Source organism: Hypomesus nipponensis, chromosome 5 (genome assembly GCF_054491055.1).
Source record: "Hypomesus nipponensis isolate SF chromosome 5, ASM5449105v1, whole genome shotgun sequence".
NCBI classification, from domain to species: domain Eukaryota; kingdom Metazoa; phylum Chordata; class Actinopteri; order Osmeriformes; family Osmeridae; genus Hypomesus; species Hypomesus nipponensis.
The window spans coordinates 682,262-705,000 of record NC_140365.1 but is presented as its reverse complement, the minus strand read 5'-3'; the positions used below and the strand labels follow the sequence as shown (position 1 = coordinate 705,000).

Sequence of the window (22,739 nt, the reverse complement as noted above, 5' to 3'; positions counted from 1 at the left end):
AACATGAGCATGGCGTCTTCTACCTGCAACACAGAGGAGAGAGACAGGGTTAGTGTGAGGGGAGGAGAGAGACAGGGTTAGTGTGGGAGGAGGAGAGAGACAGGGTTAGTGTGAGGGGAGGAGAGAGACAGGGTTAGTGTGGGAGGAGGAGAGAGACAGGGTTAGTGTGAGGGGAGGAGAGAGACAGGGTTAGTGTGGGAGGAGGAGAGAGACAGGGTTAGTGTGAGGGGAGGAGAGAGACAGGGTTAGTGTGGGAGGAGGAGAGAGACAGGGTTAGTGTGAGGGGAGGAGAGAGGCAGGGTTAGTGTGGGAGGAGGAGAGAGACAGGGTTAGTGTGGGAAGAGGAGAGAGACAGGGTTAGTGTGAGGGGAGGAGGAGGGAGGGCGATCACTGTGACCTCCGTATGGCAGGTGAGCAGTGTCTTTAATGAGGGCTGCTGGCCTCTGTTCCTCCTGGAGCGACACAGGGGGCAGAGGAGCGAGGCCAGACAGACACACCCTACAACAGGAGCAGCCAGACGGCTGCATGACGACACCAGAAGCACACAGAGACAGACGCAGAATGTCTCCCTGCGTCGCCCAACTCAGCAAGCATGTTGAGCTGCTCTCTATGAATCAGAAGAAGTGCTTAAAAAACAGATCTGGGCACGCTCGTTTGGATTGTGATGTGTTCTGGATGAGACCGAGAGCAGGGAGGAGGAGGGAGGGAGGAGGAGGAGGAGGGAGGAGGGGAGGAAGGGAGGAGGAGGGAGGGAGGAGGGGAGGAAGGGAGGAGGAGGAGGAGGGAGGAGGGGATTGGGCCCGGCATCTCAATGCCTTCTCCGAGCACCTCGCAGACGCAGTCCCCCGGTCACGATCGCTAGGTAACGTGTGGTGAGGTGTGGGATGGGTCCTGGGCAGGATTTGGCAGGTTGACTCGGCCTGGGGGGGGGGGGGGGGGGTGGTTGGGTAGGAGGGGGGGCTGGTGGAGAGAGAACAGACCCCAGGAGGTGATGAGAGCAGACAGGAGCAGGGGCCTCAGATGGAACTGTCTGTCTGGATAAAGAGCAGCAAACACTGCTGCCTCCTCCACCTCCACCTTCCTGCCTCCACTGTGCCTCCCCACTGCCTCTGATGCCTCCACTGTGCCTCCCCACTGCCTCTGATGCCTCCACTGTGCCTCCCCACTGCCTCTGATGCCTCCACTGTGCCTCCCCACTGCCTCTGCTGCCTCCCCTGCCTCTCCTGCCCACAGGATGCAAGCCTGCAGGAGGCCAGGCACCATTACGGTCCATCAGATCTCCTTCACAGAGCACAGCATCCCTAACCCTGCCAGGACACCCACCATCTGCCTGGCTCTGCAGCCGACCAATCATACCACTCAGTCTAATGAACACAACCACACCCAATGAGGTCGCTCAACTGAAATCCAACTCACAAGATCAGAGATGATAAAGACTGTTGTACAAGCAGCGCTCACACTGTAAAGAAGATCCCATCCAGCCTGTCTATGACTGCTATGAGACACAGATGGAGTTTTGTAAAATGACGAGTGTATCAGGGCTCTCCGACGCGGGGAGGTATATGTGTGTGTGTGTGTGTGTGTGTGTGTGTGAGACGACAGAGCTGCCAGAGAGCCCAGTCACCCCAGGTCCACCAGTTCAGCCGTGATGGTGTGTTTCACACTGCGTGACCATCATGAGAAAGAGGGCCAGGTCATCCCCCCCCCTGCCCCTCCACCCCTCCTCCTCCTCTCCTCGCTCTCACAGCCTATAGAAGCATCACCCATGCTTCAGGGCTTTTCAATGCAACCATTCAGGCAGAGCACAACTCAGTGGCTTCAGCTGATAGAAGGTTAAGGACCTCTCCACAGCTCACAGAAACCCACCTCCACACTGCGACACCAGTCTTACTCCAGGGAAGGAGAAATCTCTCTCCCACTCTCTCCTCCTCCTCCTCCCTTTCTTCTGGCTCAGTGAAAAGAAGGGTTCAAAGGATAATGGCTGTCTTATCACTATGTAAAAGAGGAATGGGGACTCCAGTGGAGTGGCTGGCCTTTTGTGACAGTGAAGAAAGGCGCACACATCTATTTCCAGAGCTTTGTATGAGCAGGACCATGGAGCTCTTCTGCTTTGTAGCCTGCTAGAAAGAGCACGCTGCATAGAGCTGGGCTGGGGGCCACAACCTGGGCTGTTTAACCTTTAACTAAGCCTGAGGAAAATAGATCTCCATTTAATTACCCGCAACACAAACACACACACTGCTGGCATGTGGTTGGAGCACATGTGTGTGACCAGAACAGGAGGAAGAAGATGATGGTGGCCGTGACAGATCTGTCTGGACTTTATCTTGACTTTTTTCAGAAACAGGAAAACTGGCTGACATTAGCCTACTATAGCCTAGAGCTAGTATAACATAGTTGACATTACCATAGCCTAAAGCTAGTATAACATAGTTGACATCAACATAGCCTAGAGCTAGTATGACATAGTTGACATCACTATAGCCTAGAGCTAGCGTAACATAGTTGACATCACTATAGCCTAGAGCTAGCATAACATAGTTGACATCACTATAGCCTAGAGCTAGCATAACATAGTTGACATCACTATAGCCTAGAGCTAGTATAACATAGTTGACATCACTATAGCCTAGAGCTAGCGTAACATAGTTGACATCACTATAGCCTAGAGCTAGCGTAACATAGTTGACATCACTATAGCCTAGAGCTAGCGTAACATAGTTGACATCACTATAGCCTAGAGCTAGCGTAACATAGTTGACATCACTATAGCCTAGAGCTAGCGTAACATAGTTGACATCACTATAGCCTAGAGCTAGCATAACATAGTTGACATCACTATAGCCTAGAGCTAGCATAACATAGTTGACATCACTATAGCCTAGAGCTAGCATAACTCCGTAGCTGACACCATTACAGCTGGATATAGTCAGAAGGTCTGAACAAGAGTCATGACGTAGACAAGCAAACAGATAAACATGCCGTCCGCCCATGAAAACAGGAATGAGCTGAAGTCATGGCCCAGTATGAAGCCCTGTCCCTGGGACCAGACTGTCCTGCATCATGGCCCAGTATGAAGCCCTGTCCCTGGGACCAGACTGTCCTGCATCATGGCCCAGTATGAAGCCCTGTCCCTGGGACCAGACTGTCCTGCATCATGGCCCAGTATGAAGCCCTGTCCCTGGGACCAGACTGTCCTGCATCATGGCCCAGTATGAAGCCCTGTCCCTGGGACCAGACTGTCCTGCATCATGGCCCAGTATGAAGCCCTGTCCCTGGGACCAGACTGTCCTGCATCATGGCCCAGTATGAAGCCCTGTCCCTGGGACAAGGCCTGTTTCTGTCAGATAATCGGATGTTAAACGACACCTTCCATACAACCTCTCCACCGGCGTCCATGTGTCAACTAAATCCATACGCATGAAAACCGTCTCACAGACACCCAGACAGGAATTCAAATAAGTCGCTGTTTGAATTATTTATCAGAGGACAGCAGCATCAATAATCACGGGACAGGTTGCCTGTTTGAGGGGGGGGGGGGGGGGGAGGGTAGTCAGCGAAATGGGAAGATTTAGAAGCAAAAGAAACCCATAATGACAGCAGTTCAGATCAGTAGCATTGGCCTGTTATTGACATGTGGCAGACCAACAGAGGAGGGTCTTTCACTGGGTCTGGAACCAGGAGACCGCACACCAAGCTGGACCCAGCACTGCTGCTCAGTACAGAAACCAGGGGACAAGTGGGACTGGGAAGAGACCCTGGGACCCTGAGTCCTTATCGATGGAGAGGAGAGGAGAGGGCGAGGAGAGGAGAGGGAGGGCGAGGAGAGGAGAGGGCGAGGAGAGGAGAGGGCGAAGAGAGGAGAGGAGAGGAGAGGAGAGGGAGGGCGAGGAGAGGAGAGGAGAGGGCGAGGAGAGGAGAGGAGAGGGAGGGCGAGGAGAGGAGAGGGCGAGGAGAGGAGAGGGCGAAGAGAGGAGAGGAGAGGAGAGGAGAGGGAGGGCGAGGAGAGGAGAGGAGAGGGCGAGGAGAGGAGAGGAGAGGGAGGGCGAGGAGAGGAGAGGAGAGGAGAGGGCGAGGAGAGGAGAGGAGAGGGCGAAGAGAGGAGAGGAGAGGGCGAGGAGAGGAGAGGAGAGGGCGAGGAGAGGAGAGGGCGAGGAGAGGAGAGGGCGAGGAGAGGAGAGGAGAGGAGAGGAGAGGAGAGGAGAGGAGAGGAGAGGAGAGGAGAGGAGAGGAGAGGAGAGGAGAGGAGAGGAGAGGAGAGGAGAGGAGAGGGAGGTATATCATACATCATACATCATTTAACCTGTTAGTCTGTTGTCTGATGTCAAATGTAAAAATGTTGTTTTATGCACATTTGGAGTTTGGGGAAACACAATTTGGATCGTCTGTGTAACTACTTGTTGCTGTTCTGATTGACAATAAAGTTCCCTTTGACCTTGAGAGGAGAGGGAGAGGAGAGGAGGGGGAAAGGAGAAAATCCAAGTAGAATATTTTCTAAAGGTGAGATGCAGTCTAAGAAGTCTGTCTGATCGATGTGCTTGATTAATCTCAAGGGGGGGAGGGGAGCTGGCTGGAGATCAGGGGCAGAGGAGGGTCATGGTTAAGCGTAACTAAACAGCCGTCCCTGACCACATGACAGGCCTTACATCAGCCTCCTCTAAAACCCTCCTCTTTCCCTTTTTACAACTCTTTTGATTTAATACAGGGATGATAGTGCCCCAATAACAACGGACAAATTTGTGAGAACCCTTTCAATTATTCTTTTACAGAGGAAATCTGTATTACTGTCTTCCAACCCTCCTGTCTGCAGTGTTCAGCGTGCACACTTGAGTGGTTTTACCAGTGCTGCTCTAACAGGCGGTGGAGGACTAAACTTCAGCTCCCACAAGCCTTTGTAATTACACCAAGAGGTGAAAGACCCGATTTGAAAGTAAAAGTTGAGTAGAACTAACCCCTCAGTGCGAGAAGGCACTCTTTAAAATAATGTGTCCACGCTTAAATGTCAACCCTGCATTAGAACCATCAAGCTATCAGGTTTACATTAGGACTACTTCTCATTTCAGAATAATAGGTTGGCCTGCAGCCTCCCTGGAGAGGAGGTTATAAACTCGATTTACATTTAAAGCCAAGAACAAGAAAGGAACAACGTCAGTATATCATTTAGCCGTCCGGCTAACAATCCTAGCGCACATAATTGCTAATGATATACAGACCTAGCCGCGTGTCAACACGCGTTCCACTAACTTTCTCTCTTGTTGACATTAACAAAACGGCTCATGAGAAACTGTTGAGGGAGACAATTCCTCAAATCTGTCACCATCAAATATTCATGAGGTCCCCTGCTCTGTATCCAGGGAGGTCGCCATGGTGATGCCAACCGTTGCATATTCCAACAGGGACCTTAACGTGTCGTCAGCGTGCATGCTGCAGAGCGCAGCCGTGAGCAGGCGCTCATCTTAATATTCGTTGTCGCTAGCTTGACCAATGGGCTGGAGCACCAGACTTGCTCCCATGATGCTTTGCTGCTGCTGTGTCTTTGTCACACCTGGGAGCTGGTGACAGGAGCTCTTACCAGACTGGTGCCCAGTTTAGAGAGGGAGAGGTGGAGGAGGTGGAGGAGGAGGAGGAGGAGGAGGAAGAGGAGGAGGAGGAGGAGGAGGAGGAGAGGGAGGGAGGGAGGAGGAGGAGGAGGAGGAGGAGGAGGAGAGGGAGGGAGGGAGGAGGAGGAGAGGGAGGGAGGGAGGAGGAGGAGAGGGAGGGAGGAGGAGGAGGAGAGGGAGGGAGGAGGAGGAGGAGAGGGAGGGAGGAGGAGGAGGAGAGGGAGGGAGGAGGAGGAGGAGAGGGAGGGAGGAGGAGGAGGAGGAGAGGGAGGAGGAAGAGAGGGAGGGAGGAGGAGGAGGAGAGGGAGGGAGGAGGAGGAGGAGAGGGAGGGAGGGAGGAGGAGGAGAGGGAGGAGGAGGAGAGGGAGGGAGGGAGGGAGGAGGAGGAGAGGGAGGGAGGGAGGAGGAGGAGAGGGAGGGAGGAGGAGGAGGAGAGGGAGGGAGGAGGAGGAGGAGAGGGAGGGAGGAGGAGGAGGAGAGGGAGGGAGGAGGAGGAGGAGGAGAGGGAGGAGGAAGAGAGGGAGGGAGGAGGAGGAGGAGAGGGAGGGAGGAGGAGGAGGAGAGGGAGGGAGGGAGGAGGAGGAGAGGGAGGAGGAGGAGAGGGAGGAGAGGGAGGGAGGAGGAGGAGGAGGAGGAGGGAGGAGGAGGAGAGGGAGGGAGGAGGAGGAGAGGGAGGAGGAGGAGAGGGAGGAGGCATGGAGGTCTGGTCCATCACTCTCTCTCTGTTCCTCTGCCAGGCTGCAGGCCACTGCCCATTACTGAGTCATTTTATTAATAGGGATTCAATGTGCCAGCCAGTCAGCCAGCCAATCAGTCTGCCTGCCAGCCATCAAGCCAGCCAATCAGTCAGCCAGTCAGCCAGCCAACCAGCCAGCTAGCCAGCCTGGTCCCTCTCCACTGCACTTGAGCAGAGAGGCTCAATTTCCTTCTCCCTCCTTCTCCCTCTCCCTTTCTCCCTCTCCCTCTCCCTCTCTCCTCCTCTCCCTCTCCCCCTCTCCTCTCTCTCTCCCTCTCTCTCTCTCTCCCCTCTCTCTCCCCCTCCTCTCTCTCTCTCTCTCTCTCTCTCTCTCCCTCTCCCTCTCCCTCTCCCTCTCCCTCTCCCTCTCCTCTCTCTCTCTGTCTCTGTCTCTCTCTCTCTCTCTCTCTCTCTCTCTCTCTCTCTCTCTCTCTCTCTCTCTCTCTCTCTCTCTCTCTCTCTCTCTCTCTCTCTCTCTCCCTCTCTGTCTCTCTCTCTCTCCCTCTCTCTCTCTCTCTCTGTCTCTCTCTCTGTCTCTCTCTCTCTCTCTGTCTCTCCCTCTCTCCCAGTATGTCGAGGAGCCAGCTCTCCAGCTCTGTGTCACTGCCTCCTCCCTGGTGAGAACAGCTCTGTCTGCGAACCATGTTGTGCTTTCCAGCTCAAATAGTAATTGGAGAGGTGAGAAATGTCTGTGGCCACAAGCTAACAGTTTAACATGGAGGACTTACTTAAAGGGATGCCTTTTCCCCCAGCAAAGCCAATCAGCTTCCTTCTCTCTAACATATTGTATAGCTGTCTCTCTCTCAAACTGCACCCCCTCTATACTCCCCCTCCCAGCCCTCCTCTACACCCCCCCAATACCCCCCCCCCCTCCTGAGCGTGCTTGTATCCATGGTAATTATATTAATCAGTAGAAAAGGCGGTTAGTAAATCTGCTAATTGCTATGTAAATAAGATCCTTCTGACACTGGCTGGCCCACAATCATTTTCATCAAATATAAATATAAATATGTCAGCTTTCATTGAGATGGAGGACATCAGCATGAGCAGAAGACTACCAGACTCTCTCTCTCCCTCTCTCCGTTTACTTCTTTCCCTCATACTTTTTTTCTCTCTCTCTCTCAGTCTCTCTATCCCTCTCTCTGTTTAGCTCTTTCCCTCCTACTCTCTATTTCTCTCTCTCTTTCTCTTTCTCTCTCTCTATATATCTCTCTTCTCTCTCTTTTCTGTAATTCTATCTCTCTCTTTACCTGTCTTTCTCTGTTTACGTCTCTCCCTCCTACTCTCACTTTCTGTCTGTCTGTCTGTCTGTCTGTCTGTCTGTCTCTCTCTCTCTCTCTCTCTCTCTCTCTCTCTCTCCTCTCTCTCTCTCTCTCTCTCTCTCTCTCTCTCTCTCTCTCTCTCTCTCTCTCTCGCTCTCTCTCTCTCGCTCTCTCTCTCTCTCCCACTATCTCTCTATCTCTCTCTCTCTCTACCTCCTTCTCCCACTATCTCTCTCTCTCTATCTCTTTCTCTCTCTACCTCTCTCTCCCACTCTCTCTCTCTCTCTCTCTCTCTCTCTCTCTCTCTCTCTCTCTCTCTCTCCGTCTCATATCAGGAGGGGAGGACCAGCAGTCAGCCCTCTCCAGCCCTCCTCAGGTTCTGAAACGCTGCTTTAACTAGATTTCCATTCCTCCAGGCCGATCGATGGCTAACCAAACAGGCACAGTGTAAAAACCCAGAGAGAGGGAGCAATGTCATTTTCTATGTAATGAAAAAAGTAATTGTATCTTTGCTCCTTTTTTCTCCGTCAAGCTGTGAAACTAGGTGATGTCCATGAAACTGTGGGCTCCACTTTACTTCACCAGAGAGGAGGAACAGGCCAGGATGGCAACCTGCTCACTTTGCCTCTGCCCGCGCACCAACACTACCACATCCCTATTAACATGGTAAAACCATATTCTTGGAATAACCAAGTGGAAAATAAAATGTGATAACACAGTTTCTCTTTTCATGAATGAATCATGTTTGAGATGCGGTACTCTGATGTACTCACATTCAGGGAACAAAGCTGGCTTGGCTATTGTGGAGTGTTATCTATCCTGTAGGGTTAGCATGTGGATACAATGCTTGAGAGGATTAAGTTGAATAGCATTCAATTCAATTATGCCTGCCAATACTTTCACAGCCTGCACTGTTTTACTTAGATTAGACTTAAGCTCTTTTAAAGGCCATTTCAATAATATGACATTTCTCTTGACAATGGAAGCAAATGAAACCAATCGAAGCGTTTTTTTGTTCTCCGGGTCTCCTTTTCATTCAAAACGTTGTCGTCTGTCGTCCTTGATCGCTCCTCTCTTTCCGTCAACAGAAATACAGGAGCCCTATTTGAATACAGTTACACATCCATCTATTTATTAAAGCTTGGATTAACATGACAGGGAGTTTTGTCTGGGGAGCTTTAATATGGCTCAGAGAAGCGATCTAGGCGACAGTAATAGGCTCCAGCTAATACACTTGACTGATGCTGCTTTCTCAGAGTCATAAAGCAGAACAATAGAGAATATCTGAAGCATGGATACAAAGGTGGGAGGTTTAATGTATGGGAGCAGTGGGAGGGAGAGGGAGGGGGAGGAGAGGGAGGGTGGAGGGAGGGGGAGGGCTGGGAGGAGTGGCCTACTGGAGTTAAACATAATAGTTCCTTGGGGGTGGGGCATTGATGAGAACCATCGCCCGGGAGAGAGACGGGGTGGGGGGGTGGGGGGAGGGAGAGCAGACCTCCCTCCTCACCCTCTCTCTCTCTCTCTCTCTCTCTGTCCCACTCTATCTCTCTGTCCCAGTCTCTCTCTCTCTCTCTCCGTCCTGTATGTGAAGAACACACATGGTTCCAGTGAACACCAGCCTGCTTCCTGCTACTTGCTGTGGGTTATGTACATTATCTGGTGTGTGTTTAGGGGTGAAACCAAGGTTAGTCCGTTAAGAGCACATCATCTCATTCATCATGCTCCATCTGTTGTGGAGCAGCCTGTAACTTCCTGTTTGCTTCAGATTCATTTCCAGTGAGCACGCTCAGTGCACAACACTAGAGATCCCCCCTGGAGCGGATCTTAGCCACAGTTTGAACTGAGACCCAACTGACCCCTTCGGACTCCTCCTAGCTCTCTCTCTCTCTCTGTCTCTACTCTCCATCTAATCTCTTATAGCACTCTCTCTCATTATCCCTCCCTCCCTCCCTCCCTCCCTCCCTCCCTCCCTCCCTCCCTCCCTCCCTCCCTCCCTCCCTCCCTCCCTCCCTCCCTCCCTCCCTCCCTCCCTCCCTCCCTCCCTCCCTCCCTCCCTCCCTCCCTCCCTCCCTCCCTCCCTCCCTCCCTCCCTCCCTCATCTCTTTCAGTGTGCTACATCAGACCTCCTCAGCAGAGCTCTCCTGGGGGAGGAGGTGGTGGGGTGAAACACACAGCTGGGGCTGATACCAGAGGGTTAGGTGCTCAGCCCCCCAGCCTCAGCCCCCCAGCCTCAGCCCCCCAGCCTCAGCCCCCCAGCCTCAGCCCCCCAGCCCCAGCTTCAGCTTCAGCCACCCAGCCCCAGCCTCAGCCTCAGCCACCCAGCCCCAGCCTCAGCCACCCAGCCCCAGCCTCAGCTTCAGCCACCCAGCCCCAGCCTCAGCCTCAGCCTCAGCCACCCAGCCCCAGCCCCAGCCTCAGCCTCCCAGCCCCAGCCTCAGCCCCAGCCCCAGCCTCAGCCACCCAGCCCCAGCCTCAGCCACCCAGCCCCAGCCTCAGCTTCAGCCACCCAGCCCCAGCCTCAGCCTCAGCCACCCAGCCCCAGCCTCAGCCTCCCAGCCCCAGCCTCAGCCCCAGCCTCAGCCTCAGCCACCCAGCCTCAGCCTCCCAGCCCCAGCCCCAGCCTCAGCCCCAGCCTCAGCCACCCAGCCTCGGCCACCCAGCCTCAGCCTTGCTCCTCTGATCGTAGTCCTTCATCAGCTGCCAGAAAACAGGGATGAACAGGAACACCGAACACACACACACACACTGCCTGACACACACACACACACACACACACACACACACACTGCACAAACCAAGCACATTCCAGACACACAGACAGAACGCATGACAAGGTGTCGATGCGGTCAGCCAAGCTTCCCCACCGTCCATCTGTTTAGAGGCATCTCACTATCTCTCCTGTCACAGCTGCATCGTCCTGCAAGCCTGCTGGCACACACACACTGTCTGACACACACACACACACTGCCTGACACACACACACACACACACACACACTGTCTGACACACACACACACACACTGCCTGACACACACACACACACACACACACACTGCCTGACACACACACAATGCCTGACACACACACACACACGCACACACTGCTAGGCAGATGATGAAAGCACACCTCAGATTATCCAGTCAGAGGTCATATTCTACACAACATGAAAGGAAAACAGCTTCTCTCTTACAGAAAACAGGAAGGAACACAGTTCGGTCTGCTCATACATGTCCTCTACATCACTAAACATCTCCATCTATTCAAACCCCTCTTCATCCCGTACCTAGAAGCTTCCTTATGATAATATGTGCTCTTTACTGTTTGTCAGTACAGACAATTAAAGCAGCCTTGTTGTGGCCAGTGCTCTGCTCATTATCTTCATCTCACAAAGACTCGTCTCTGTGCCCTCTCATCCTGGAAAATAATTGATGATCTGGGTAATTGCTGACATCATCTAGCGAGCCAGCCTGCGCCAGGCTGTGTGGAGGAGAGAGCGCCGTTAGAAGGAGCCGCACATGTGGTGTGTTTGATCTGGAGACGTATGGATGTTGATAGCATCGCTAGTGCCCACCCCCTCCCCTCCCTGCTACCATCAGCCCCGCCAGTCCTCCACCCAAAGCAGAGATGCGCATCCGTCAGAAGGGTGGGAAGGAGGGAGGGAGGGAGGGCACCTGGGCAGCCAGCGGGCAGAGGGGAAAAGCCTCACCCAGCGCCCCCCCCCCCCCCCTTATAAGCTCACTGTTGTTATAATATGTACACGTTTTATATTATTGTATTTATTGATGTAAGCATTTCTAACGTGAACAGGTTCTACAGGGTCTTTCTTTGAAAATTAGAATCACAACAGACTGCCAGGATGAGAAGGGTGAATATTCTGGTTGATGAGCAGACCTGTCTAGAAAGCTATTAAGCATTGGAACGGTTCATGGAGCCTGTTGGGTTGTTTCTCACATTGCAGGGCTCTAAGAGGGAGCTGGCCTGGCTGGGGTTAACCTGGGAGGGGTGACACCCTGGACCCCCGCTGTCTCCTGACCCATGCCTCCACAGGGGCCCCACTGGCCACCTAATGGAGACCAGGCTGGTCCAATCACAGCCTCCGTCTCGTTAAGACTCCCGCCTGCCGCGGCTGCCCGGAACTCTGGGGACGGAGTCAATCAGAGGGAGCCAGGAGTTTGGAGGAGTCTGGAGGAGAGGGGGTGGAGTGGAGGGGGGTGGAGTGGACGGGGGTGGAGTGGAGGGGGGGGGAGTGGAGGGGGGTTGAGTGGAGGGGGGGGAGTGGAGGGGGGTTGGGGGGGGGCTCAGCACCACATCCACCGCACACTGCGGGAGATGTTCCAGTCAGGAAAAGGTGGGTGACTAACCACCTTACCATCGTCTCTTTCTGTTCAGACCACAGGGCCACACACTGGGCTGGGAACAGTCTGGGCGAGGCTACAGTGAGTTGTGCTGCAATGTCGTATCATAAAATCCAGTTACGGAGATGCCTCAGCGGATATATTCATATGGTCTAGCAACATCATCAGCTACTGTACTTAAAACCAGAAGCTGTGTGTCTAAATCAAACAGGGACTATATTGAGGCCAGATTGTGTTTGTCAGGGCTGCTGCTGCAGAACATCCTGCCAGGCTGCTCCTGCTCACAGCTGATCACAGATAAACACGACTGCACCACGCAGCACCACGCACAGTTCCTCCTTCCTGTTCCTGTCTCGTGTCCTCCCAGCATGCACTGCTGCCACCATCTCATCACACCGGGAGACATGCCCCTTCCCTCGTCAGCCAATCCGCTCCCTGTTCCTCTCCCCCCTCTCCTCCCCTCTCCTCCCCTCCCCTCCCCCCTCTCTCTCTCTCTCTCTCCTCCTCTCCTCTACTTACTCTTCATTTCTCCCTCTCCTCTCCTTTGCTCCTCATCCTCTCCTCTCCTCCCCTCTCCTCTCCTCTCCTCTCCTCTCCTCTCCTCTCCTCTCCTCTCCTCTCCTCTCCTCTCCTCTCCTCTCCTCTCCTCTCCTCTCCTCTCCTCCCCTCCCCTCCCCTCCCCTCCCCTCCCCTCCCCTCCCCTCCCCTCCCCTCCCCTCCTCTTCTCCCCTCTCTCCTCTCCTCTCCTCTCCTCCCCTCCCTCCCCCATTCTTCAGATCTCTACAGTGCTAACAGCCAACACTCAACCTCTGTGACTCTGAATAACCCTCCTCTAACCCAAACGCAACGCAAATGATCTACAAATGCCTTTAGCATTGTCGTCAGGCAAGAATAATGAGATGGTGAGGAATAATTGCTGATCTCTTTACACTTTCCAAGGCATGTTTAAAAAGAATGTCTCCCTCCTCCCCAGCCAGCATGGTGGTGTGTTAACACTGTATCCCCAGACAGTCACACAGTCAGAGGATGTGAGAGGGTTCGGGCGGGGAGAGATCAAAGGCATCACTGGCAGAGGGAGCAAACACAGAAATGTATTCCGCTCGTCAAGAAATGTCACAAAGTGTCTCTGCTGCCAGCGGCGTCTGGGACTGTGTCCTGATCTGGGGTGTGGACCAGACCAGGCCAGGCCAGGCCAGACCAGGCCAGACCAGGCCAGACCAGACCAGGCCAGGCCAGGCCAGGCAAGAGGCTGGTTCTGATCCACACTAATCCAGGAGCCGGATCCATGAGACTCAACCTATCCCCCCGTCCTCCCCCATCCCTCTCTACCCCCCCTCCTCGCATTTCATCCCCCCTCCTCCCTTCCCCCCTCCCCCACTCCTCCCCCCTCCCCCCATTTCCCCCCATCCCCCCTCCTCCCTTCCCCCCTCCCCCTCTCCACCCTCCTCCCCTCCCCCATCTCCTCTCCTCCCCCCATCTCCCCTCCTCCCCCCTGTGCTTGTCAGGGCTGGTGATTAGCTGTCACCTCTCCGCAGAAGCAGATAACAGCTACACAGCCACCGTCCCCCTCGGGCAACACACACACACATTCAAATACACACACACACACCCACACACACTCACATACACACACACATACCCACACACACACCCACACACAGAAACACAAACACACGCAATCTCAAAATAACACATAATGCAACCCAGCTGAAGGCAGCCCTTCAGCCTCCTCACTACTAACTGGTTAGATATTCTCTCCTTTCAGGTGCGTTTACAAAGAATACAATAATACTCATCTTCACAGAGCCTCTGGTAACACATCTCTCTCTCTCTCTCTCTCTCTCTCTCTCTCTCTCTCTCTCTCTCTCTCTCTCTCTCTCTCTCTCTCTCTCCCTCTCTCCCTCTCTCCCCTCTCTCTCTCTCTCTCTCTCTCTCTCTCTCTCTCTCTCTCCCTCTCTCTCTCCCCTCTCTCCCTCTCCCCCCTCCATCTCTCTCTCTCCCACTCTTTCTCTCTCCCCTCTCTCCCTCTCTCCCCCTCCATCTTCTCTCTCTCTCTCTCTCTCTCTCTCTCTCTCTCTCTCTCTCTCTCTCTCTCTCTCTCTCTCTCTCTCTCTCTCTCTCTCTCTCTCTCTCTCTCTCTCTCTCCCTCTCTCCCTCTCTACCCCTCCATCTCTCTCTCTCCCTCTCTCTTTCTCTCAGCGGTAAAAGCAAGTGTTCGGGAACGTGAACAGACTTCTCCCTGTTCAAAGGTTTGACAGTGTGGGTTCGTCCTCAAAGTGAGAGCCGTCCTTTCATTGCACCACGCTTTTCAAACAGCCTTTATTTCAAACACAGCCAAATAACTTTCACCGTTCAAAAGACTCCCCCTGACCAATCAGAGGCCTTTAACCAACCCAGTCCACAGGGTCCCCATCCAACCACACACTGACTTCCATCGGCTCCAGAACCTCTCAGATCGTTAAACTGGAAGCATTTGGGTGGAGATGTGGAGCTGAACGACTGGTGTTAGAGAGCTTGTGTCTCTGCTGGGGGAGATGATCTCTCTGGGATGATCTCTCCCAGCGTCTCTGGACAAGGTTCTTGTGTGCTGAAGCTTAAGCCAACCTAAGCAGCCAGATCCTCCCACAAACACGTTGGTCCATGTTCAAGCGGCCAGCCTGGTTTGTTTTCAGAGTGTTTTTGCTGGAAAGAGCATGGCTTTAACTTAACTCCCCTAGAGAATCCATGCAGTGTGTTTAACAGCTGTGAGTCAACATGGGCTGTATAGCGTTCTGTATGCACAGACAGAGAAAGAAAGAGAGAGAGGGAGGGTGTGAGAAAGAGAGAACTAGAAAGACAGAAAGGTGAAAGAGAGAGAGAGGAAGGGAGAACTCCATGCCAACATCACCTGCTGTTATGCAGTCTCCTGTGTTGACTAGACAACCTTCCAATCAATAAACCAGGATTGGATCAATCCTGCCTCTCTTCCCATATCACTGCAGCTGTCACTATACCAGGGCAGGATTAAAATGTTGGAGATAAAAATACAATTTGTCTGCAATCCCTTTTATATCTGTTGCCTTTAAGCAGCTTTTCTCAAGGGACGCTCGAACAATATCGGCTAATCATAGAGCCGCCAGAATCAACACATCAACTTTGGAACGACGACAACAAGGTCTGGTATCATTACATCCCAACGGCAGGTGAACACTGGGGTCTGGCAATAGTGGATGCACAGATGACCTTAACCCTACTCTGACCCTGCCCTCCCCCTGCCCCACCCTACCCTGTCCCACCCTGCCCTCCCCCTGCCTCACCCTACCCTGTCCCACCCAGCCTCTCCACAGCCTCCAGCCTCTCCACAGCTTCCAGCCTCTGCACAGCCTCCAGCCTCTCCACAGCCTCCAGCCTCTGCACAGACTCCAGCCTCTGCACAGCCTCCAGCCTCTCCACAGCCTCCAGCCTCTCCACAGCTTCCAGCCTCTGCACAGCCTCCAGCCTAACCCTAACCCTAACCCTAACCATAACCCTAACCCTCCAGATCTACGCTCCAGATCTACGCTCCAGATCTACGCTCCAGATCTACGCTCCAGATCTACGTTCTAGATCTACGCTCCAGATCTACGCTACAGATCTACGCTCCAGATCGAAGCCCCTAATGGCTTTTATAGATCAACAGAATAGATTTTCCCTCTGTCTCCATTCGTACCTGGCTTAAGTTTAATTCAACTCAATTAAATCAACCAGTGGAGCCCAGGAGTTCACACAGAACGCAATCAGTCATTTTCTGGGTGTCAGTGAGCAGAGCAGCGCTTTCCCAGCACACTTCAACAGACACCATTACAGACCCACTTCAGACGAGTGTTTCGGTCAATACGACTCCACGTCTAAAGCCTCTTTTTTAATTACAGGATGGTCTCAAGGTGACACCTAAACCCTCATCTTCTCTCCCGCACTGCGGACATCCTGACCTCGCCGTTCAACGGCCCTGAAGAGTTCATCTCAGGCCCCCTCCCCCCACGCCCCCTCCCTCCCCGCCCCCTCCCCCCCGCCCCCTCCCCGCCCCCTCCCCCCCCGCCCCCTCCCCCCCACGCCTCCTCCCCCCCACGCCTCCTGCCCCCCATATGGGTTCATCTTGTGATGGCAGGGTGAGGGAGAGGAGGAGCGAGGCAGGGTGAGGGAGAGGAGGAGCGAGGCAGGGTGAGGGAGAGGAGGAGCGAGGCAGGGTGAGGGAGAGGAGGAGCGAGGCAGGGTGAGGGAGAGGAGGAGCGAGGCAGGGTGAGGGAGAGGAGGAGCGAGGCAGGGTGAGGGAGAGGAGGAGCGAGGCAGGGTGAGGGAGAGGAGGAGCGAGGCAGGGTGAGGGAGAGCAGCTTGCTCCCTCCTCTCCAGCCCAGGGAGCTCTCCTACATGCAGCTGGACGCGTGCTTACATGAGCGTCTGGACGCGGCCGGCATCCATATTTCATGAGCGTGGAGCGTGCAGAGGGTAAACAGCCAGGCTACAGTAAACAGTACCCTCACGGCGACGACAAGCCGGGCTTGAATAATGCATCCCCCTGGAAGTCCTAATGGATTGAAAGCCTCCCTGTTTGAAGAGAAGCGAGCGATAACCAACGCTCAAAGTAGAAATTGAATTAATGAGTGGTTTTGAATATATATTCCTGGTTAAAAAAGAAACCATCCCCCGTGCAAGCTTTTGTCTTTGGCGAGTCCGTTTCACTAATGAATGTGAAAGGAGGAGTGAGTCTTCTGTGTGATTGGCCGCTTCACAGATGTGTAAATGGACCAAGGGGAGGCCTTTGATCTGCTCCAACAGCTTCAGCCACAAAAGGAGAGAAATCCTAAACTAAGACGAGGCAGGTGTGATCTAGCGCTGCCTCGCTCTGATCCTCCCCTGCTCTCCCCTGCTCTCCCGCCCCCCTGCCCCCCTGCTCTCCCGCCCCCCTGCCCCCCTGCTCTCCCGCCCCCCTGCCCCCCTGCTCTCCCGGCCCCTGCAGCGCTCCCGCCCCCCTGCAGCGCTCCCCCCCCCCTCCCAGGACCAGGGGTCTCATTTATAAAACTGTGCGTAGGATTCTTACTAAAAGTGTACGTACGCCCAAAAGCCTAAACTGGCGTACGCACACAAAAATTAATAAAACCGTGCATACGCACACCTGTACGCAATGTTCCCTTATAAATCACAGATTACCCACCCAAGTGTGCGTAAGTGAATCAGCATGTTACCCCTCCCTGAACACGCCCATTTTTAACCATAAATGGTCAATGCAAAGCACCTCATGAATGCTAATCTAGTATATCATGACCCTGACATGCGATTGTTCTTCACGGTGAATCATGGCGACCAAAAAAGCGAAAGTTCTCAGACGCTGTTAGCCTATTGGTGGAGGCCCGAAAACCACATTATTTGGTGGCCGGTGGATCACCAATAAAAGAATACTGTGCAAGTGGCGTCACTGTGCCAGACGATACCCGGAGTCGAGATACAATTTGAAACCAAAAGCTTTTTGTTATCAACAGTAGTCTATTACAGTCTGAACTGATAACGAGGACATAGAGTGTAGCGATTGCACGGGAGCTTTCCAGTTTTTGACATATGAGGATATTTGCACAGTATTAAAGACATATATTTCGTTATACACTGTGTTCTGCAGTTATCTAAAGGTAGGATATGTGATGTTATCCTGTATTCCATGCAGTCGGGGAATCTCCCCCTCCTGAACTCCGGTAGTGGACAATGTGATGGTGAGGAAGCACTGAATTTAGATTTAAAATTTGAGTTGGATTGTAAAAGGTTTTTATGGAACAATTATCACTCAGGACAAGCGCAAATAACACTGCTGGATGTAATCTTCATGATAATCATGAAATTGAATGAAAATAACGTGTGTGAGGAAAACAAAATATATAAATATAATGACTGCACATTCTCCCGTCAACCTTTTGCCTGGAAAATGGCGTACGCACATTTCCAGCCGCGTTTTATGCGTACGCCAGCTTTATAAATGAGACCCCAGGAGCTTACGCCTCAACAGGCTTTACAGGAGAGCACATGCTCAAACGCATGCATGGCTGCCAGCACTCCTGCACACGCGTGTTTAAACCACAGGACCACAGGCCGGTCCTCCACGACCGTTTCAGTAAAGAGCGCAAAACATCTGAAGCCTAACAGCTGAACATTCAGCCATCTTTATTTATGAATAGGATCATTCTTTTGGTTTTTAGATATGTATGTTGGGGAAATGTATCATGCTTTATTGGCCAGTTTTTGAGTGAAGTGTGACAGGAAAGGCAGGGAGAGAGAGAGAGAGAGAGAGAGAGAGAGAGAGAGAGAGAGAGAGAGAGACAGAGAGAGAGAGAGACAGAGAGAGAGAGAGAGAGAGAGAGAGAGAGAGAGAGAGAGACAGAGAGAGAGAGAGAGAGACAGAGAGAGAGAGACAGAGAGAGAGAGAGAGAGAGAGAGAGACAGAGAGAGAGAGAGAGAGAGAGAGAGAGAGAGAGAGAGAGAGAGAGAGAGAGAGAGAGAGAGAGAGAGAGAGAGAGAGGGGCTGCTGTGGTAAGATCTCAGCCCACATGGTACACACTTATCCAGTGAGCTACCGCTTCAAAACAAACTCCCCGCTCACCTCGGATAATTCCTCACCTCAACGAGAAGAAATGGCCAGTGTGTTTCCCTACAGGTCTGGGTTTAACCCCCCCGCTCCCCCTCCTCCTCCTCCAGGTCAGGATTTTTAATCTCTATCACCCTGCTCACTGTTCTAGCAGGGCATCAAGCTCACAGGGAGGGTAATTGACTTGCTCTGTGAGGTAAGAGCATTAAGGTATAAGCACTTTCTGCTTCCAGCCTTCCCCCTCGGCCACCTTCACCCTGGCCCAGCGCAGCCTGACGATTAGGCCTCATAACAAGATGAAGCATCAGGTGGAAGCCAGCAAGCTGCTGGTGGGAGAGGCTGGAGAGAGCAGAGCACAGCCTGCTTTACTCCAGGATCAGAGAGAAGTGGAGCAGCCAAACCATCCAGGCTCTGCCCACTGAGGGCCGGCCTGGGCCAGGAGGGTTAGAGGGGCTGGTCTGGAGGGGGATGCCAGTTTGGAAGACTAGCTTGGAGAGACAGGACTAGAGGTAGTGAAAGGTGGAAGGACTGTGTGATCAGAGAGAGACCTGCAGACTGACATCCAGAGAGAGACCTGCAGACTGACATCCAGAGAGAGACCTGCAGACTGACATCCAGAGAGAGAGACCTGCAGACTGACATCCAGAGAGAGAGACCTGCAGACTGATATCCAGAGAGAGAGACCTGCAGACTGACATCCAGAGAGAGAGACCTGCAGACTGACATCCAGAGAGAGAGACCTGCAGACTGACATCCAGAGAGAGACCTGCAGACTGACATCCAGAGAGAGAGAGACCTGCAGACTGACATCCAGAGAGAGACCTGCAGACTGATATCCAGAGAGACCTGCAGACTGACATCCAGAGAGAGAAACCTGCAGACTGACATCCAGAGAGAGAGAGACCTGCAGACTGATATCCAGAGAGAGAGACCTGCAGACTGACATCCAGAGAGAGAGAGACCTGCAGACTGACATCCAGAGAGAGACCTGCAGACTGACATCCAGAGAGAGAGACCTGCAGACTGACATCCAGAGAGAGAGACCTGCAGACTGACATCCAGAGAGAGAGACCTGCAGACTGACATCCAGAGCCAGACTGAGCAGGAACGGCAGAGCGACTAGACCCTTTCTTGTTGGTCTGGCATCTGGGAGGCGTGAGTCAGTTTCAGGCTTAAAATCAGGCCACAACTTCCTGGTGAGAGGGCATGGGGGAGGGGGGAGGGAGGGAGGGGGAGGGAGGGGGTGTGAGAGACACGGTCCGCTCCGCTATCACGCCTCCAGAAGGCCTCTGCTGGGCTCCACAGGGCCTCCTGCCCACAGTTTGCCTGCAGGACACCCCTCTGAGCAGCCAATCAAAGCTCACCCCCAGCTCCTCCTCACAGCCCCAGCAGGGGGCCCAGAAGTGCATCATGGGAAGTGACGGCTTGGCGAGCTCCACAGGTACGTGGCTCGCGAGAGACTGGAGCTAGACTAGCAGAGATATAGCAGAGAGACTGGAGCTAGACTAGCAGAGATATAGCAGAGACTGGAGCTAGATTAGCAGAGATATAGCAGAGAGACTGGAGCTAGACTAGCAGAGATATATCAGAGAGACTGGAGCTAGACTAGCAGAGATATATCAGAGAGACTGGAGCTAGACTAGCAGAGATATATCAGAGAGACTGGAGCTAGACTAGCAGAGATATAGCAGAGAGACTGGAGCTAGACTAGCAGAGATATATCAGAGAGACTGGAGCTAGACTAGCAGAGATATAGCAGAGAGACTGGAGCTAGACTAGCAGAGATATATCAGAGAGACTGGAGCTAGACTAGCAGAGATATATCAGAGAGACTGGAGCTAGACTAGCAGAGATATAGCAGGACGGCGGGTGGGCAAGGGAGGGCGGGGGGGCTGTGGGGCGAGGGAGGGCGGGGGGGCTGTGGGGCGGGCGAGGGGGGTTGAGGGGGGCAGGGGGGTGATGGTAGTGCTGGGCTCCTGGCTAAATTAATTAGCAGAGAAACAGGAAAACGTGTCTCAGATCGCACATCATGCTGTGAAAAATACCTTTCCTGCTGCGATACGATGCCTTTATTGATCGCCACTAAACGCTCCAGCTGGCACTACATGAAATATTCATATTTCAATTTTGACAGCTATTTGGTGAAATTCAAAATATTTCAGTTCAATAATGGCTCTGAAGCTGAGGATGACCCTGCCTTGCTAACAGGCCATCAGTAACCACAAGCACAGGCAGCACAACTCAAACTCTCCCTCTCCCTCCGCCCCTCTCCCCCCTCCCCCCCTCCCCCCTCCCCCCTCCCCCTCTTCCTCTCTCTCTATCTCTCTCTCTCTCTGGGCCAGTTTCTCTATCTCCCTCCCTCCATCCTAGAACCACCATACCTTATCACAGCCTCCATAGTCCTTGGTGATCATCTTTGATAGCCTCACATGGTGACTGATTCTTTGGTCCAATCAGCTGTCAGGATGTGAGGAGTGTTTGTGTTTCTGGAATCGCTCCCTGGTCAGTAAGCACGCAGTGATATTTAGCCAGCTTTAGCATAATGCTGCAGCTTAAGGCCTGTCGGCTAATTTGGCAACAGGCTCGTTGTGAACAATCTCCCTGAGTTGTTCTGGATCGCAGAATGGCATGATGGGAAGGAACAGCATTAGTGGAGGCAGGCTGGGGCCCGGGGTGTCAACATTAGGGTGTGCAGGGGAGCGTCGCAGAGCAGAGCATGCTGCCTGTGCGGCCTGCTCTGGGCTCCCAGTGCACGGGGCTCAATGTGCTGATAACAGAGGAGCAGGGACATCAATATTAGGAGAGAGAACCTGCAATTAGAGCAGGGGGCGTTAGGATCTGCATTACGTCACAATTATGTTTCCACATTCTCTCTATCAGCATTAGTAATCACTTGTCTCCAACTGTTTAATTACGGCTCGCCGATGATTACTTAACATGATTAGATGCTATACCTTATTGTTGCTTGTGGCATATTACATCAATTATATTAAGAGTTATTTTTTGTGGGGGAACAGGCATGTGATCCTGTCTGTGGGTTTCTCTGAGTGACAGGGTCTTCTTAAGGACTTAATTTTACGAATAAAATAATCAATATGAGCTTCAGCCCATCTCGCCAGCCAAACAGAGAGCTGCAGGTCTTTTGCATAATTGCAATGAAAAAGTGTATTGGCCTGACTGATTGAATTCAGGCTTGGTAATTGTGGTATAAACAATGTAGTTGACTGTCACAGCTACTGTGCCATTGTGCCATCAACAATCCAGGCATTCTCCCTCCCAGCCCTGGCGCGGGCACATCCTCAGTCTGGCTGGTGTGTCATCAACATAATTACAGGGGGTGTGTTACCTGTGGGGCACGCATATATGTACCCCCCCCCACAGCCTCCACCGGGGTGACCTGCCACTCTGCATCAGAGCTGACGGAAAGCTCCAGAACTACAGCTCTGGTTCTCTCTCTCTCTCTCTCTCTCTCTCTCTCTCTCTCTCTCTCTCTCTCTCTCTCTCTCTCTCTCTCTCTCTCTCTCTGCCATCCATTAGTCCTCTCCATCCACACATCTCCACCCAACACCCATCCATCTCTAACCCTACATCGTCTCTGCTGATCCTCCTAAATCCTGACCACCTCCATCCATCGTGTGTCTCCATCCTTCAGCCCCTGTATCGATCCCACCCCCTGCACCTCTCCTGCCCCACCCTGGATCCTCCTCAAACCCCTCCCCCACTCCATGCTTCCTCTCCTCTCCTCCCCTCCCCTCCCCCCCTCTGTCTCCTCTCCCCTCCTCCTCTCACCTCCTCTCCTCTCTTCTCCTCTCCCCCCTCCCCTTCCCTCCTCTCTTCTCTTCTCCCCTCCTTTCTACTCCTCCCCTCTTCTCCTCTCCTCTCTTCTCCTCCCCTCCCCTCCTCTCCTCTCCTCTCCCCCCTCCCCTCCTCTCTTCTCCTCTCTACTCCTCCCCTCCCATCCTCTTCACCAGTCAGTCAGAGCTGCTGTAACTCCATCTTGTTCTGCTGTGTAATAACTGTGCCCAGTACCTCCCAGCTCCTTCCTCCCTGCTCCTAAATGACAGAGACAAACACAACAGTAAATGGAGGGGCTTAACAGACAACACAGAGGCTTGGAGAAGGATTTAAAAAGAAAGGAGCTGATTTGTGCAAAGACTGCAGGGAAAGATAAAACGCTCCTGATCTCAATTCCGCATGAAT

The 22,739-nt window shown here is 53.1% G+C and overlaps 1 protein-coding gene across 3 annotated transcripts in view; it reads right to left on the bottom strand.

Annotated features, from left to right (window-relative positions):
* LOC146287620 (RNA-binding protein Musashi homolog 2-like) overlaps window positions 1-22,739 on the bottom strand; it is a 178,124-nt gene that overhangs the window by 84,861 nt on the left and 70,524 nt on the right. For all 3 annotated transcript variants that reach the window (XM_084697807.1, XM_084697808.1, XM_084697809.1), the window contains exon 7: window positions 1-23. This exon is cut by the window's left edge and continues 26 nt beyond it. In XM_084697807.1, the coding sequence (XP_084553933.1) occupies window positions 1-23 (23 nt within the window). The remainder of the gene's footprint in view (window positions 24-22,739) is intronic.